The 15,223-nt window shown below is 49.9% G+C and overlaps 1 protein-coding gene across 3 annotated transcripts in view; it reads left to right on the top strand.

Annotated features, from left to right (window-relative positions):
• Positions 1-15,223, top strand: part of LOC146808697 (von Willebrand factor A domain-containing protein 7-like) — a 459,434-nt gene that overhangs the window by 397,230 nt on the left and 46,981 nt on the right. For all 3 annotated transcript variants that reach the window (XM_085615510.1, XM_085615509.1, XM_085615508.1), the window contains 4 exons: positions 1,284-1,479; positions 4,348-4,517; positions 11,461-11,573; positions 14,721-14,837. In XM_085615510.1, the coding sequence (XP_085471636.1) occupies positions 1,284-1,479; positions 4,348-4,517; positions 11,461-11,573; positions 14,721-14,837 (596 nt within the window). The remainder of the gene's footprint in view (positions 1-1,283; positions 1,480-4,347; positions 4,518-11,460; positions 11,574-14,720; positions 14,838-15,223) is intronic.

Raw genomic sequence — 15,223 nt, 5'->3', positions numbered from 1 at the left:
CACACCTCTGACCTCCTCTCAATAGAGGGTTTCAATCGCCCTCCGGCCCCCAGGGAGCTGGCTCCCCGCATGCTGGGTGTCTGGAGTCCCTCCCGGCCCAACTTGAAAGGATCAAAGAGCCGAGCGGCAGGAAATCCCAACACACCGCCCCAGACGCCAAGACCCCTATCTGTGAGGACGCCGGATTTCAAAGAGATGAAGGCGTATAACAGGGGGTGCTGAGGGAACTGGGGCAGAGAAGACCTGGAACTAACAGAGCCCTGCGGACCTGGTCGCGGCTCGACGAATCTGGAAAGAAGGACGCTACCTGATCCTTGGAAACCATCTGAGCCCTGCTGACGTTGTCGCGGCTCCCGAGAACACTGAGAACACCGGAGCCCTGCTGAGAGACTCGCGGCTCCCCCCGACCCTAAGACCATCGGAGCCCTGCTGAGAGACTCGCGGCTCCCCCCAACCCTAAGACCGTCTGAGCCTGCCGAGGGAATCGCGGCTCCCCGAAAATCACCCGATCGACAGTTCATTCCCACCGGAGCCCTGCGGACGTGGTCGCGGCTCGAGAGTGCACTAGTCCGGCTGGACCCGAGACTGTACCGTGTCCCCCGGCTCGGCAGTGACTCTGAACCTAGAACTGTCCCGCTACCCCAACCCCCTGTCAATGAGTTACCAAACTTGTTGTATTGACCAAAGACTACCTTGTGGATCATAAAGATCCAAAGAATCTTAGATAAAGAACTCCGTCTACTGAAACCTACTGTGTGGTGTCCCTTTGTCAAGTAGTGCAAGCTCAGTGCGTGCGATCCTAAAGTACGAGACCCTTTCCCGAAAGGGCCTCCCCGCCGGTGCTCGGCCTGGTTCTGGGAGAGGTGGGTCACGGGGTGATCAGGAACATGTTCTGTAACCCCCCTGAGATCGTCCCTTCCAACAGGGAGACCAAAGGCCTGGGTAGGGAGGAAGGCAAGAGTTGTGACAGACGTAGAAATGTGAGGAGCTGGATTTATGGCACGGCTTTAAAGACAAGGGTAGGTGGAGGTGAAAGTTGAACATGTTTGAATGAGTGGACCTGGGTCAAGCGTGAAGAAGGGCTGCTTGGTGTTATGGCTTTTGTAGTGGTGTAGGATGAGTAGGTAAGCTCTGGGAGAAAGCTGCTGTGATGAAACAGAGTTATGTGGATTCTGCGCCATGCGGCTGCGTAAGTTCAGCATCCTACAAGGGACGAGAAGCTCAACAGGTCAGCTGCATGCTCCTCTAAATGATTGATTGTATTCTGTTTCTACTCCCAATAGGAAAATGCAGCCACGGGGGGTACTTTGATGAGAGCGCCCACCGCAGCCCTCGCGGGGGCATCAACAAGGACAGCACGTCTCCAGTTTTCTCCCCCCACTACTACCTCCACCATGATGCCGCTGAGCTGGCCCAGGAGGCGTCCATCAGGTTTCTGCGCGAGCTCCGGGCGGAAGTGAAGGACAAGCACTTCATGAGGTCATTCACTGCTCTTTGACCCTCGCCCCCAGCGTCCTGCTGCGCGTGTCTTCCAGGCTCTTTCACGTGTTATGCGCAGTTACAGTGAAACCGTCACTCTTTTGGTGGTTGGGAGAGGGGCCGACAGCTGCAACTTTCTTCTGGCTTTGTCAGTTTCCATGTTGCTTCTTGGAGAGGCGTCCATATTCAGCGGGCACAAGCCCCAGTGGGGTCCACTTGTTGCAAAGAATGCTGTGCTTCTAGAATAAGACAAGCTGCTGTGCCTGAAACAAACAAGGGACAAGCAAATCAAGACCGTGCTTGAAAGTGCCTGTCTATTGTCACTGTGCACCTCCCCTGTTCTTTTCCCTGGAAGTGCTTTGTCCCGTCCAGTGCTGGATGGAAGGATGGGGGTCCTTCAGCAGGGCAGCTCCCCTGGCTTTACCAGGGTAGAGGTACATGAATGAACAGTGGAACGGGTCCAGTTTTAACAGCAGCTTCCACAGCAGTAGAGCTGATTTTCTTCTTTATCGGAGCACAGACAAAGTACTGAGGGGCTTATTTACAAGCCCCTTGCGCCGCCGGTGCGTCACTTTTACTATGGGAAAAAGCGGCACAAGAGGCTTGTAAATAATCCCCTGAATCTACGCACACTCGCTGTTCCTACTTTACTGTACGTGTATGTCCCCGATGAGGTGACATGGAGTGTTCGGAAACACGTTTTGGCAAATATTCCTTAGGATCCACTGTGAAAGAAAAATGAAAGTAGGGATGCTGTTCACCAAGTGGTTCTGAGGGACTTCAAACAGACAACAGGAGTGAAGCTCAAGGCTGGGATGTGGCTAAGAACCCCGCAGGTGGAAAACATCCCCGTAATTTACTTTTTACCCATTTATAATTTTATTGATGGATGAAAGTGATCTGCCCCTGGGGTAAAGGAGCAATGGAGGAGCCATAAATACCAGGGCCTCCCCTCCCTGTCCCACATGGCCTCCTGCGACCCACCCTACACCCTGTGCACCTTCCCAAAGCTGTGCTCCCTGCCTTCCAGCGCTGCTGTGACAGCTCTCAGAGAGCCAGGGCATCCTCGCACGCCTCTATCAAGAGCAGAAACAGCTGCTCCCCAGCTAGACTTGTATGCTATGTTTAGCCCCCGCCAATCATTGCTTTTACCTGCTGCGCATAGGCAGAGGGTACATCAGAGAGCCATACACAACACAGCCTCTCCTACCTGCCCCAAAGGTCTCAAATACAAACCTGGCCTCCTGTCCACCACCCCTACCACCCTCTGTGCCCCTCACCCTTTCCCTCCCAGTAGCTGTGACCGAGCCAGCCCTGCACTGGCAGGCTCCCAGAGAGCCCAACCATAGCAGCCTGACATTCCTCTATGATTCAGGCAGAGTGGGAGGCTCCCAGAGAGCCCAGCCATAGCAGCCTGACATTCCTCTATGATTCAGGCAGAGTGGGAGGCTCCCAGAGAGCCCAGCCATAGCAGCCTGAAATCCCTCTATGATTCAGGCAGAGTGGGAGGCTCCCAGAGAGCCCAGCCATAGCAGCCTGACATCTCTCTATGATTCAGGCAGAGTGGGAGGCTCCCAGAGAGCCCAGCCATAGCAGCCTGACATTCCTCTATGATTCAGGCAGAGTGGGAGGCTCCCAGAGAGCCCAGCCATAGCAGCCTGAAATCCCTCTATGATTCAGGCAGAGTGGGAGGCTCCCAGAGAGCCCAGCCATAGCAGCCTGACATCTCTCTATGATTCAGGCAGAGTGGGAGGCTCCCAGAGAGCCCAGCCATAGCAGCCTGACATTCCTCTATGATTCAGGCAGAGTGGGAGGCTCCCAGAGAGCCCAGCCATAGCAGCCTGACATCCCTCTATGATTCAGGCAGAGTGGGAGGCTCCCAGAGAGCCCAACCATAGCAGCCTGACATCTCTCTATGATTCAGGCAGAGCGGGAGGCTCCCAGAGAGCCCAGCCATAGCAGCCTGACATCCCTCTATGATTCAGGCAGAGTGGGAGGCTCCCAGAGAGCCCAGCCATAGCAGCCTGACATCCCTCTATGATTCAGGCAGAGTGGGAGGCTCCCAGAGAGCCCAGCCATAGCAGCCTGACATCCCTCTATGATTCAGGCAGAGTGGGAGGCTCCCAGAGAGCCCAGCCATAGCAGCCTGACATCCCTCTATGATTCAGGCAGAGTGGGAGGCTCCCAGAGAGCCCAGCCATAGCAGCCTGACATCCCTCTATGATTCAGGCAGAGTGGGAGGCTCCCAGAGAGCCCAGCCATAGCAGCCTGAAGTCCCTCTGTGATTCAGGCAGAGTGGGAGGCTCCCAGAGAGCCCAGCCATAGCAGCCTGACATCCCTCTATGATTCAGGCAGAGTGGGAGGCTCCCAGAGAGCCCAGCCATAGCAGCCTGAAGTCCCTCTGTGATTCAGGCAGAGTGGGGGGCTCCCAGAGAGCCCAGCCATAGCAGCCTGACATCCCTCTATGATTCAGGCAGAGCGGGAGGCTCCTTTTATTCCCCACTGTTGCTACCTCATAGCAGGGAATGCCCAGGATTAAATTCTGAATATTCTTTCTAAAGGCTTCCAGTGGAAGTTAAACATAGCAATATTTTTGTTGCTAAACAGAAAAGGTTTTGGGCTTTCTTAAAGGAATACACTTTGTAAACACACTCCTACATTTGTCGTGTCAGGCTTTCGATTCTTGTGTTACATTATAGACTAAACATCTGTCGTGCAACGCAGGCTTTAAGGGTGTTGTTGGCTGATGAGCTTCTGGAGAACTTCCCACGTGTTCCAGATGTTTCCCTTTAGGCTTGCTTTATGAACTTGTAATTTTTCGGTTATTTTGGGCTACACTAGTCCTTACCTGGTGTCTACTTCCAACAGACTTCTGAACATTGGCTCGTCCATGGGTCTGAGCTTCGTCATCGACACCACTGGCAGCATGGGTGAGGAGATCACGGCAGCCAAGCTGCAGACCCGGGCTATCATCGAGAAGCGACGCTACACACCAGAGGAGCCCGACTACTACGTACTGGTACCCTTCCATGACCCAGGTAGAGAAGGGTGCCTTGGCACAGCCATGGCATGTCTAAAGAATTGGTATTTTTGCATGTATTTGCAGCCAGGCATGTAGACTTCATGTGGTTGTTGGGATATGGAATCTGACTGGTGGTGTGGGGTATAGAATGTAGGTGGAGTGTGTGTGGAATGTGGAATGTTGGTGATGAGTGGACACTTGAATGTGAAGGCAATTAGAAGCAAGCAGGCTGGGGGGCTTAATGAACTGTTTGTGTTCCCGTTGCTCTGGGCGTTGACACAATGTCATGCTCACCTGAACCCGGTTTACAGAGATGCTTTACCTTGTCACAGTGGCGTGGTGGATGTAACAAGGGATGACATGGTGGTATCACCAGTGGGTGTAGGCGATGAGATAATTAAGGGCTTGATTTATACTTAGGCGGGCGGCTCGCCATTCCGCCATGCAGACGGAGTAAACAGCTACGTCCCCATGGTGGAGAGGTCACCCACTTAATTTTTTAATGACTGCCAAGCAGGCGGTCATTTATAAAGGGATTTGCAGGAACCAGAATCATGGTGGTTCCTGTCAATGCTTGTTACTGTTTGTTGCAGGGCTGCGTTGGAAGGATGCAGCCCTGCAGCAAACAGTATTCATTTTTTCTTTTGAAAAAGAAAACCCCAAAAAGGAATTTTCTTTTTAAATAGAAAAAAATGCTCCCCTCACCATGAAAGGGTTCCTCCATGCCAGGGGGAGCATTAGAATGGTGTTACCTGGTGGTAAGGAACAGTAAAATGTTACTACATATCCACCCATTAGTCTCCACTGTGGCCAAACCTAAGCACTTTAAGGTCATTGTGGTATGTCCGGAACTAAGAAAAAAGTAAGAAAGTATTTTAGGTGAACAAGTATGGATTCTAAAATTGATAAATTGATGAGTGTCAGTTTTGTGGTTGCAGTGATTAATCAGCTGAGGTATGTGCCGATTACGCGAATACAATTTTCCAGATGGGTCGTGGAGCAAAGTTCCTATAAAAATATAATGGACCAAAATTTTCTTTTACCCCAGAAAGAATCATCTTCCCTCATTTTGATTGATTATCATTCAAAGTGACCAGAGTTTCGAATGGTTGGTAATGTAACATCAGAAGTAATTGTACATTTTTTTGAAGATATATTGTCGCGATGGTATACATGAAGTGTTAGAATCTGATAATGGGATCCAGTTTACATCATAAAAGATGCAACAATTTTGAAAATGTAGCGGTATTCGGAATCCTTGTGTAGCGGTGTATCATACAAAGGCAAATGGGCAAGTGGAACGGGTTAACCGAGTGCTAAAGGAATCCACGCAGTTGGTGCTGAGATCTGAAGTGTGTTAGAGGGAGACACCGCAGGCAGCCTTGTCATCCTGTGGAGTGACGTCAATGTGGTGACTGAGAGTCCGCCATTTTCATTACTGAGAGGAAGGGACCAGTTGCCACGCTGGTTCAATGGTGCCTAAGTCATCGCCAGGAAAAGAAAGAGAAGGTTGCCAGTGATATGGATTCGAGGTAGAAAGCGAAAACATTTGAAGAGTAAATACGGCATTGACTAAGAGCTTGGGCGGATTGTAGGAATGGTAGCAGAGAGCTTCTGTCAGTGGGTGAGGATTAAGAAACCGGGTTGGTGTGTTTCGGAATGGTTGCTCCCGCAACAAGATAAAACTGACATTTATAGTCTACAATAACAGTTTATAAGTAAAAAAAAGAAAGTAAAAAAGTAGAGCGAAAATGAAAGGTCAGCTTGCCTACAACACTTACTGGGGCAGATTTACAAGTTCTGGCGCATCTCTGCAAATCAGCAGCGATGCGTCACGCAATTCTCTCCCTGCGCCACCACGAATGCGTCGCATTTACAATGCGGCGCGCCGTGGCGCAAGGGTAGGGCGATGCGTGTCGCATGCTGTGGCGAAAGGGCGGCGTATTGCTGGGGTCGTGTCGCAAGCGCGACGCGGCTCCAGCAATGCTGAGGGGCGCTCTATGCCTAACATGCTGCGTCACTCCTTACGCCTGCTTCAAGCAGGCGCAGGGTTTTGACGAAGCATGGATGTAAAAGTGACTCAGTGAAATCTTGTAGATTTCACTGCATCCTTTTTACGAGGCGTTCCTGCGACGGAACGCCCACCCTGCGCCAGAATGCCCACATGAAACCTAACGCAGGTTTCATGTGTCGCAGGACTTTACAACGTGACGTATCTCCCTAGAGGCGTCACGTTGTAAATAAGGCGCAACATGGTGCATGGTTTACGCCGCCGCTGCGTCACAGAAGTGACACAACGGCGGTCTAAATAAATCTGCCCCAAATAATTTAGCAAGCATAGTTATGCCATTGTGTATGACTTGCATGCCTGTAACACCAACAGAAGACACATGATGGCGCTAAGATGCCATGTATTTGATATGGTGACGCAGAACATTGCTGCCAGAATGAAACGTCCATTGCCGTGTGTGCATCCACAGTATCCCAGACCTGTGAGCTGTGGAACCTATGAGCATCTGAAAACAGATAACTGAGGCTGTCTGCCGCCGGACACGAACAAAGAAGAATACGGCAATGAAAGAGGGTCACCTCCTGTACATAATGCAGTTTAAAGTGTTGAATGTGACAAAAAGGCCGGTGAGACAATGTGCTTTTCAGACGTGATATAGGGCCTTGTTATGGTTTTGGCGGTCCTTCTGCGGCACCTCCACCACTCTGGCTTTGGGAGTACCGCCACAGCCATGGGGCGCACGTGTGCCAGGCTCAGAGCTGAATCCAGGGCAGGCGGGTGGTGCTGCGGTGGTCTCATGGCGGTGGGCTGTTAGGCTCAGAGTAGAGCCTAACATACAGCCCACTGCCGTGACAACACCTGCAACATGTTCCTGCACGATGCGGCACCGTGCAGGAATGGGGAGCAATTAAAGGGTTGCACAACATGAGCCCCCCTGCATGCACCCCCAGACCCAGGAGCAGCAGAGGGCCCTGTTAGGACCCCCTTAGTTGTCTCTCCGCCACCGTTTTTATGGTGGGCTCACCCCCATGAAATGGGTGGTGCACGGGCAACTCATAATATGCTTGGCAGTGCCACAGCGGCACCGCCAGATATTAGGACCCATTTCCAGCGGGATCCTTGATTCCAGTGCAGCCGGCGGTCTCGTAGCAGTCCGACCGCCACACTCATAATACTGCAGGCAGGCCCACAGTGTGACGGTGGGTGGACCGCCACCACGAGTATGATGGTCCTGTGAACGGCCGCACTCGTACTAAGTCCCATAGTTTTGTGTGAATTGTATTGGTATCCTAGGAGGCGCAATAATACACCAAACAGCCAATAGCATGAGGGGAACTTCTCTTGGCAGTCAGGGTTGATTGACACAGATTCAAGCCAGGTCAATATCTGCATTGGGGGCACCCAAAGCTCACATTCTGCATGCTAGAAACAGTAGGTCACGCAGATCGTTGCACTGTCATGCCAGACCTACAAAGGCCTCTTACAGAACTTTTTCTTTTCATTGAAAGTGCTGCCTTCGTGACCTCAGACCAGGATGACCTCTGGTGGTCCCAGGTGTACCTAAGTGACATTAACGTTAGGGACTTATGAGATGAGTGCTAACGTTAAAAAACACAAAAAACCTCCTGAAATGGGATAGTTATAGTTCAGTGAACTAACTATAAGTTGCACCCCCGCCCTTCACTGGTTACAACCTCTTGTGCTGCATCACTCATGTTAAATGAGGTCTCGGATATGCCAGGACCCGGCTGTGCTCCAGGTGAGAACTAACCCAGGTCCTTACAGTGAAGACATTTGTTTCCGCTTAGTATGCAACGTCGATTCACTCTGGTGAACTTATGCATGAAAACGTCATCTTTCCACTTACTAACTCTGAAGTATTTGATTTTAAGGATGTGAATCTGCAGGCATGCGCATGCGCATAATTCTAGGAACCGAGAGGATGTGAAACTCCTCCTGCATCCGGTTCGATCCCTAAACATGGTGAACAATTAGCGAAGTCAGAGGTGGCCCATCTGGCTGCAGGAAAGTGAAACTAAAATTGCCCCCGTGGCATGAAAGTCAGACGTCACATGTGAGACTCACGTCTCCACATAAGTGACTCAAGCAAGTGGCATCCTAGCTTCCTTGAGCACGAGGGAAGAGCAGGGTGAACACCATATATTACAAGCCCCCCCCCCCCCCCCCTCGGACGCACAGACGCCTCCAGCAGCCCCCGCACATTCCCCAGTCTCCAGTAGATGCCACCTCCCACCAGGAGCCAGCCTGAGGCTGGCTCCTGGCATTCCATTACAACGCATTCCGATGTAATGGAATGCGTTGTAAAGGTAGTTTTTAAACATGCATTGTAGTGTCATGCTATGTAATGGAATGCGTTGTAGTGGATGTTGCGTTGTAAAAAATGCGTTGTAAGTGCATGCGTTGTAAAAGTGTGCATTGTAACGACATACATCCTTCCTTTGGCTGTCTCAGGCTCGAAGTGGCCTGAACCCAAAACCAGTGTCAGTAGGTTTTCCACCAATGGGGTGAGGAAGGTACCTCATTTTAATCGACTCCCATTAGGAGGGACAGTCAGACCCCCAGTAGAGGACTGGCATTCTGTCATTGACTTGCAATAATGTTAAATGAAAGGCTGCAAAACAGCGATGACCTCTCGGTGTAAGACCTGTTTCAGGATTGGCTTATGTCATTTCACCAAGGGCTCTGGTGACTGGAGAGCACGCCTGAACAGGAAGAGGATAACAAGACGGAAGTGCCTGCGGCTGTCTGCTGGGAACGACTGCGCCCTGCTTTAGCGTGTGCCCAGGCTTTGGAAGTGCTCCTCAGGGCAGGCTCCTGAGGTTCAAGGAAGGGCAACTTTGTGGAACAGCCAACACACCGGTTTGATCTGGACTTTGGCTGTGCCCTGGCTGGGGTAAGTGGTGACTTTGCCTCCCACTGCTGTCTCTGCCCTCTTATCATGGAAGCAGTCTGGGAGCTTTTAGGCATGACCAGGAGAAGATATCCAGTGTTCTGAGAAGTTTGGATTTTTCAACCTCTTAAGAACTCCTTTGAGGATTCTAGGCGATTTGAGAAAAGTACAGCTTCAGCGCAGATTTTGCTCGTGTGTACTACCCGGATCCTTTTGCCAGAAGAAGCAAAAACTCAGCTGGTGTCTGCAGAGAATGTACCCGGCCTCCTGGTGCTTTATCCAGACATGGCTCCCTGCCTGCTCCCACTTGAGGAGAGCTAGCAAAGGCAACATGGCTTCAGTGGGACGCGGACGGCGGATCCCATGTGTGAGCCGCATGGACCTCTCCTTGGCAACCTTGTCTGGCTTGGTTGGAACACTTCAAGCTCCGGGGACAAGACTGAATGCAAACATACAGTGATAGGTAGCCGAATGACTTAAATCCTACATATTTGAAGTTGGCCCCACTCACAGCATTGAGTACCAATAGGTAAAGGTGGCGGTGGACCTCTGACATTCAGCGTAACTGATCCAGAGGAACCTTTGCAGTCGCAGCATCCTGTCCTGCCCTTCTTTAGAACCTAAGGGTCTAATTTTGAGTTTGGTGGATAGAGTAGTTTGTGTCAGGATGGTGAGGACATTACCTCTGCCATCCCGAAGGTACTCGGCCTGCCAGATTTAGAGCGCACCGCTGGCTCTGTGGTCATCTCTGTACATTGAAAGGAACTGCCTTGACTAAAAGCTTGGTATACGGCTGCTGTCAGCTTTGACGGCTGTACACCAAACTTTTAAAATATTTTTGTTTTTGAAAAACAAACTCCTAAAGTTAGGGGTTTTCTCCCAGGGCATGGGGTTTAATAATGTTTTTTCCTGTCTCTCACCACCACGTTTTTGGTGGTGGCACTACACAGGAGCAAAGAGGCATCGCACAGGCCCCCCTAAATAGGCTGGACATTGGAGTGTCCTTGTCCCGACGGAGAAAGAGAGCCAACCGGGACTCCATCCACAGAGTACTAAAGGTTCTTTCATTTCTAAATGCGATGGGAAGACCGACAGTGTGGCCGGCAGTGTACCACGTCACATTGCGAATGCATAACCTGTGTGCTGAACTCAAACTAAGTCCCTAAGTCTGAAGGTACAACTGTTAACAGGTTTGAACCGCTAGAATTCACCCTAGCGTGCGCCACCAGCTCGTTTAGGCGCCTATGAACCAGTCAATCTTACTCGTAATCTAATATTGACTTCTTTTTCATTGTTTTTTGTGGGCACTTTTTGATATTTTCTTCAAAAATGCATAGCACATTTTGTTACCATTTTGTATTGTTTTTTTACTACATTGGTTTGGAAATTTTATTGGTAAAATTCGTAAACTTAACATTGCTTTGGTGCTGCTTAAAATACTTCTTTCACAATTTCTCTGTGTTAAACCTTTAGTTATGCCTTATCAATAATCTATTTTCTCCCACATTGTTTTCCTGATCCTTTCCTAAAGTTTATGTTGGATGGTTGGAAAGGTAACACAAATAGAGCAGGGGAAGGATTGATATCCACAGCTTCTATTTCATGGTTGATTCTTTAAATCACCATCCAATCGTGTGCAGTATTTTCTGTGACACGGATCTACCGTGGATCCTAGCTCGGCCACTATGTGATACTCTGTTGTGATCTGTCGTCATCTTCTTTGTAATGCGCTTAGGTAGAGGATCACCTGTAGGCGACCAGCCAGAAAATGTAGACTGACTCTTTATCTTTGAACTTAGCCACATGACTTGAGCTCAGTCACCTCTCCGCGTTCATGGATGAATGGGTGCGGCGAGGAATGAGCGCAGATATTGAAGACTGTACATATGGCTTAGCCACATGAAATCATATTTGTTGAAAGCATGAAGTCTCCAACTGTTGCATATGGAGGTCATAGATAGAGGTTGCAATGGCATCTACACTCCTTAGATCTTTGGCCTCTCCAGTTACTGGTGCTTCGTTTCTTCCTCCCTCCAGAATACGGCCCGGTCTACAAGACCCGGGACGCTGACGAGTTTTGGACCTTCCTGAACAAGCTCAGTGCGCTGGGAGGCGGGGACGAGCCGGAGATGAGCCTGTCTGCTATCCAGGTGGGCATCCTCTTGGAACACAGAGCCAAATGTTGTTGACAAGTTTTATTGATTTTCACCCTGAAAAGATCATGACACTATGGGTGCCATTACCAAGACATTTGTCAGTGAGAAGCTGGACTTCACACCCAAGAGTAAGGTCATTAAGGTGTGAGACAGAGGTGAATAATTGTAGAGGATGAAAGTTGATATAAACATATCTTGGAGGTTTATCAAGAAATCACTTGATTTAAAAAAAAAAAATGGTAAAGTAGATCCAGAAGAATTTGTGTTATCCCAGTGTACAAGTGCATAGAGACCAGGTCAAATGTCAAGAGAGTTTGAAAATAAGATAATTAACATAAATATTGTATTCTGCAAATCATTTACAAAAATACAGGCCATAGGACTTAATAATAGAAACTCTACACCCAATAGGATGATAGTTCTGTAAGCGATATTTAGGACATGACATGCATTTCTGCCCACAATACTCGCGTGGCCCTCCTCCGCAAGCCTTTTTTAGGCCCTGGGGACCCCATCCATATCGCCCTCTCTTCCTGAGCTTTAATTAGTCCTCGGGATTCCCATCTCCCGGGACTGACATTTAAAATGAGGGGAGGGAGGTATGCGGCCTGACTTACCTGAGCCGGTCAACGGCCCCAGGGACCCCATCACCTGGGGCCTGACGTGAGCACTGTCCCTGGGGCCCCATCCCCAGGGACACAGTTGTTCCCTGCCGGGAGAGTACAGAGCCGGCTCTCATCGGCACTGCCATAGGTGCTGGCTGGAGAACCGTCGGGGGCAGCGGGGACCGTAAGGCTGTGTGGATACTTTGGGTCGACACCAGGGGACCCACAAAAGAAAAGCAATGACTGGCTTCCACGGGCACCATAATGGGTTATGGCTGAGAAGCCGATAGTGGTTGCGGAGACTTGAGGCCCCCGGTGGGCCCCAACTACAAAATAATGTGTGGGTGCTTCGGGTCGTTAGCGGGGCACCCATAGACAAACAAAAAGAAACCAAAACAGATTTATTTTTTATTAAATATTTATTATTCACTGCTCCTGCAAGGAGCACCTCCTGCTGCCCTATGAGGGTTTATAAGGCCAGGCCCCGCATCCAATCCCACGCCAAGCAGTGCCGACGGCAGACAAGCGTGGCAGGGCTTGCCCGCCTGTGGGGGAGTTGTGCACAACCTCACAACTCGCATGGCGATGTACATGTTACTTTTATGTTAAAAAAAACTCATAGAAATTCAATTTAAAAAAAACAAATGTTAAAAGGACTTTATAATTAGGTGAAAATGTCAATTAAAACACACTATTTTAAACTAACAAAACCACTGAAATTAGCAAGAACCTCGTTTCCTGCCGCTAAAACGTCGATAATGGGCTTGCTAATATGCGTTATAGAATTCTAATAGAAGCCTAGGTTAGATGTGCAGGACATCTAACCTAGGCTTCTATTGGAATTCTGTAACGTGTATTAGCAAGCCCATTATCGCCGTTTTAGGGGCAGTTTCCTGCCGCTAAAATGGCGATAAGTTTAATGAGGTTCTTGCTAATGTGCCCCTAACTCCTGCTCTAATGTAACTATAGCTAGCGTCCTTGCCATGCGCTGCTACGTACCTCTGGTTAAACATCACTCATAAGTGGTTTTACTACATCATTGTTAATATCACTGCAACATCTGAAATGGCATCATGGGTGCGGGGTGCAAGTTACAGTTACTTTAGGGCCCAGGTTATAGTTACCCCTTTCACAATGTAAAACCCCTTCTTATTTGTCAACGAATTTGCTAAGTGGAATCCCTCACTACTGTATTTGTCAGAAAGCTCACAGTGTACCACCCTCTACTGTATTTATCAGGAGGGTGAAATCATGAGTATATAGAGTCTGTGTCAGCTTATCTGTGACTGTTATAAGCAATCAACGTACTTCGAGCAGAAGATCAAAGTGGTGGAGACAAAACTCTGGGCCACCTTACTGAGGTGGAGATGAAGCCCTGGCCCACCTGACTGAGGTGGAGACAAAGCCCTGGCCCACCTTACTGAGGTGGAGACAAAGTCCTGGCCCACCTGACTGAGGTAGAGACAAAGCCCTGGCCCACCTTACTGAGGTGGAGACAAAGTCCTGGTCCACCTTACTGAGGTGGAGACAAAGCCTGGCCCACCTGACTGAGGTAGAGACAAAGCCCTGGCCCACCTTACTGAGGTGGAGACAAAGTCCTGGTCCACCTTACTGAGGTGGAGACAAACCCTGGCCCACCTGACTGAGGTGGAGACAAAGCCCTGGCCCACCTTACTGAGGTGGAGACAAAGTCCTGGTCCACCTTACTGAGGTGAAGACAAAGCCTGGACCACTTTACGGAGGTGGAGATGAAGCCCTGGCCCACCTTACTGAGGTGGAGACAAAGGCTGGTCCACCTGACTGAGGTGGAGACAAATCCCTGGCCCACCTTACTGAGGTGGAGACAAAGCCTGGCCCACCTTACTGAGGTGGAGATGAAGCCCTGGCCCACCTTACTGAGTTGGAGACAAAGCCCTGGCCCACCTTACTGAGGTGGAAACAAAGGCTGGTCCACCTGACTGAGGTGGAGACAAATCCCTGGCCCACCTTACTGAGGTGGAGACAAAGCCTGGCCCACCTTACTGAGGTGGAGATGAAGCCTGGTCCACCTGACTGAGGTGGAGACAAAGTCCTGGCCCACCTGACTGATGGACCCGAAAGGAATACCAGGTGCTTCCATTTAGTACTAGCCCCACAGGGTGGTGAGGCTGAGCAGTCCAGGGCTTACTCCTGGAGGAGTGTAGTTTAGAAACTCAGAACTCTGCAAAGCACACAATAAGTGTTTGTATTTGAAATAAATACATTAACAGACAACTACATTTTACTCTTGTTGAATTTATATAACCAGTTTACAGCCCTCCAAGCACCCTCTCTACATTTAACTATATTTGCACTTATGAATATTTCCTCAGAGCTCCCCTCGCGCCTTGAATATCATCATGCCTTTACACTCCGTTGAATTGTTGCTACAACCCTCTGAAAGCCTTAAATATTACTTTACTCGCACGTGCTACCCTTCCTCTCTGGCTGTACTCTTTCTTGCTCATTGGGCCCCGTTTCACACCTTGTAACTCCTCTCTGGTCTTTGTTTCCACAGCTGGCTCTGATGAACACCCCGCTGCACTCTGAGATCTTTGTCTTCACCGATGCCTCCTCCAAAGACGGCGACTTGAAGGACTCCGTGGAAGCCCTGATCCAGGAACGCAAGGCCAAGGTCGGTGACTCCCTCAGTCCTAGCAATGGCGGTGTGGTCATACACTGGGTCCCTGCGAACAGTGCTCAATTTGAGCCGGTGGTTTCTGATGCTCGACACTGGCACAGAATTGTCAACACCGGCACCTATGACAGTCTGCCACATGGCGGCGCTGTCTGTTTGATTTAGAGATGTGCACAACAACAGTTGTTTATTAATTCAATATACATTGTAAATGACTCATACCTGCCGCCTAACCACTCTTATGGCTTTGGGGGCCTGGAATAGTGTGCAATGTCACACTTGTAGGAGTGTGATAGTAGGTGTGTTGGTACTGTCATTGTCAGTGTTGACAGTGGCAAGGGGTGGTGCAGGGTGCAGTAGCCTTCTAACGAGGGCCGCGGACA

This window comes from Triturus cristatus, chromosome 7, assembly GCF_964204655.1.
Source record: "Triturus cristatus chromosome 7, aTriCri1.1, whole genome shotgun sequence".
NCBI lineage: Eukaryota > Metazoa > Chordata > Amphibia > Caudata > Salamandridae > Triturus > Triturus cristatus.
The sequence above is the reverse complement of the archived record's forward strand: the minus strand, read 5'-3'. Positions and strand labels throughout refer to the sequence as shown.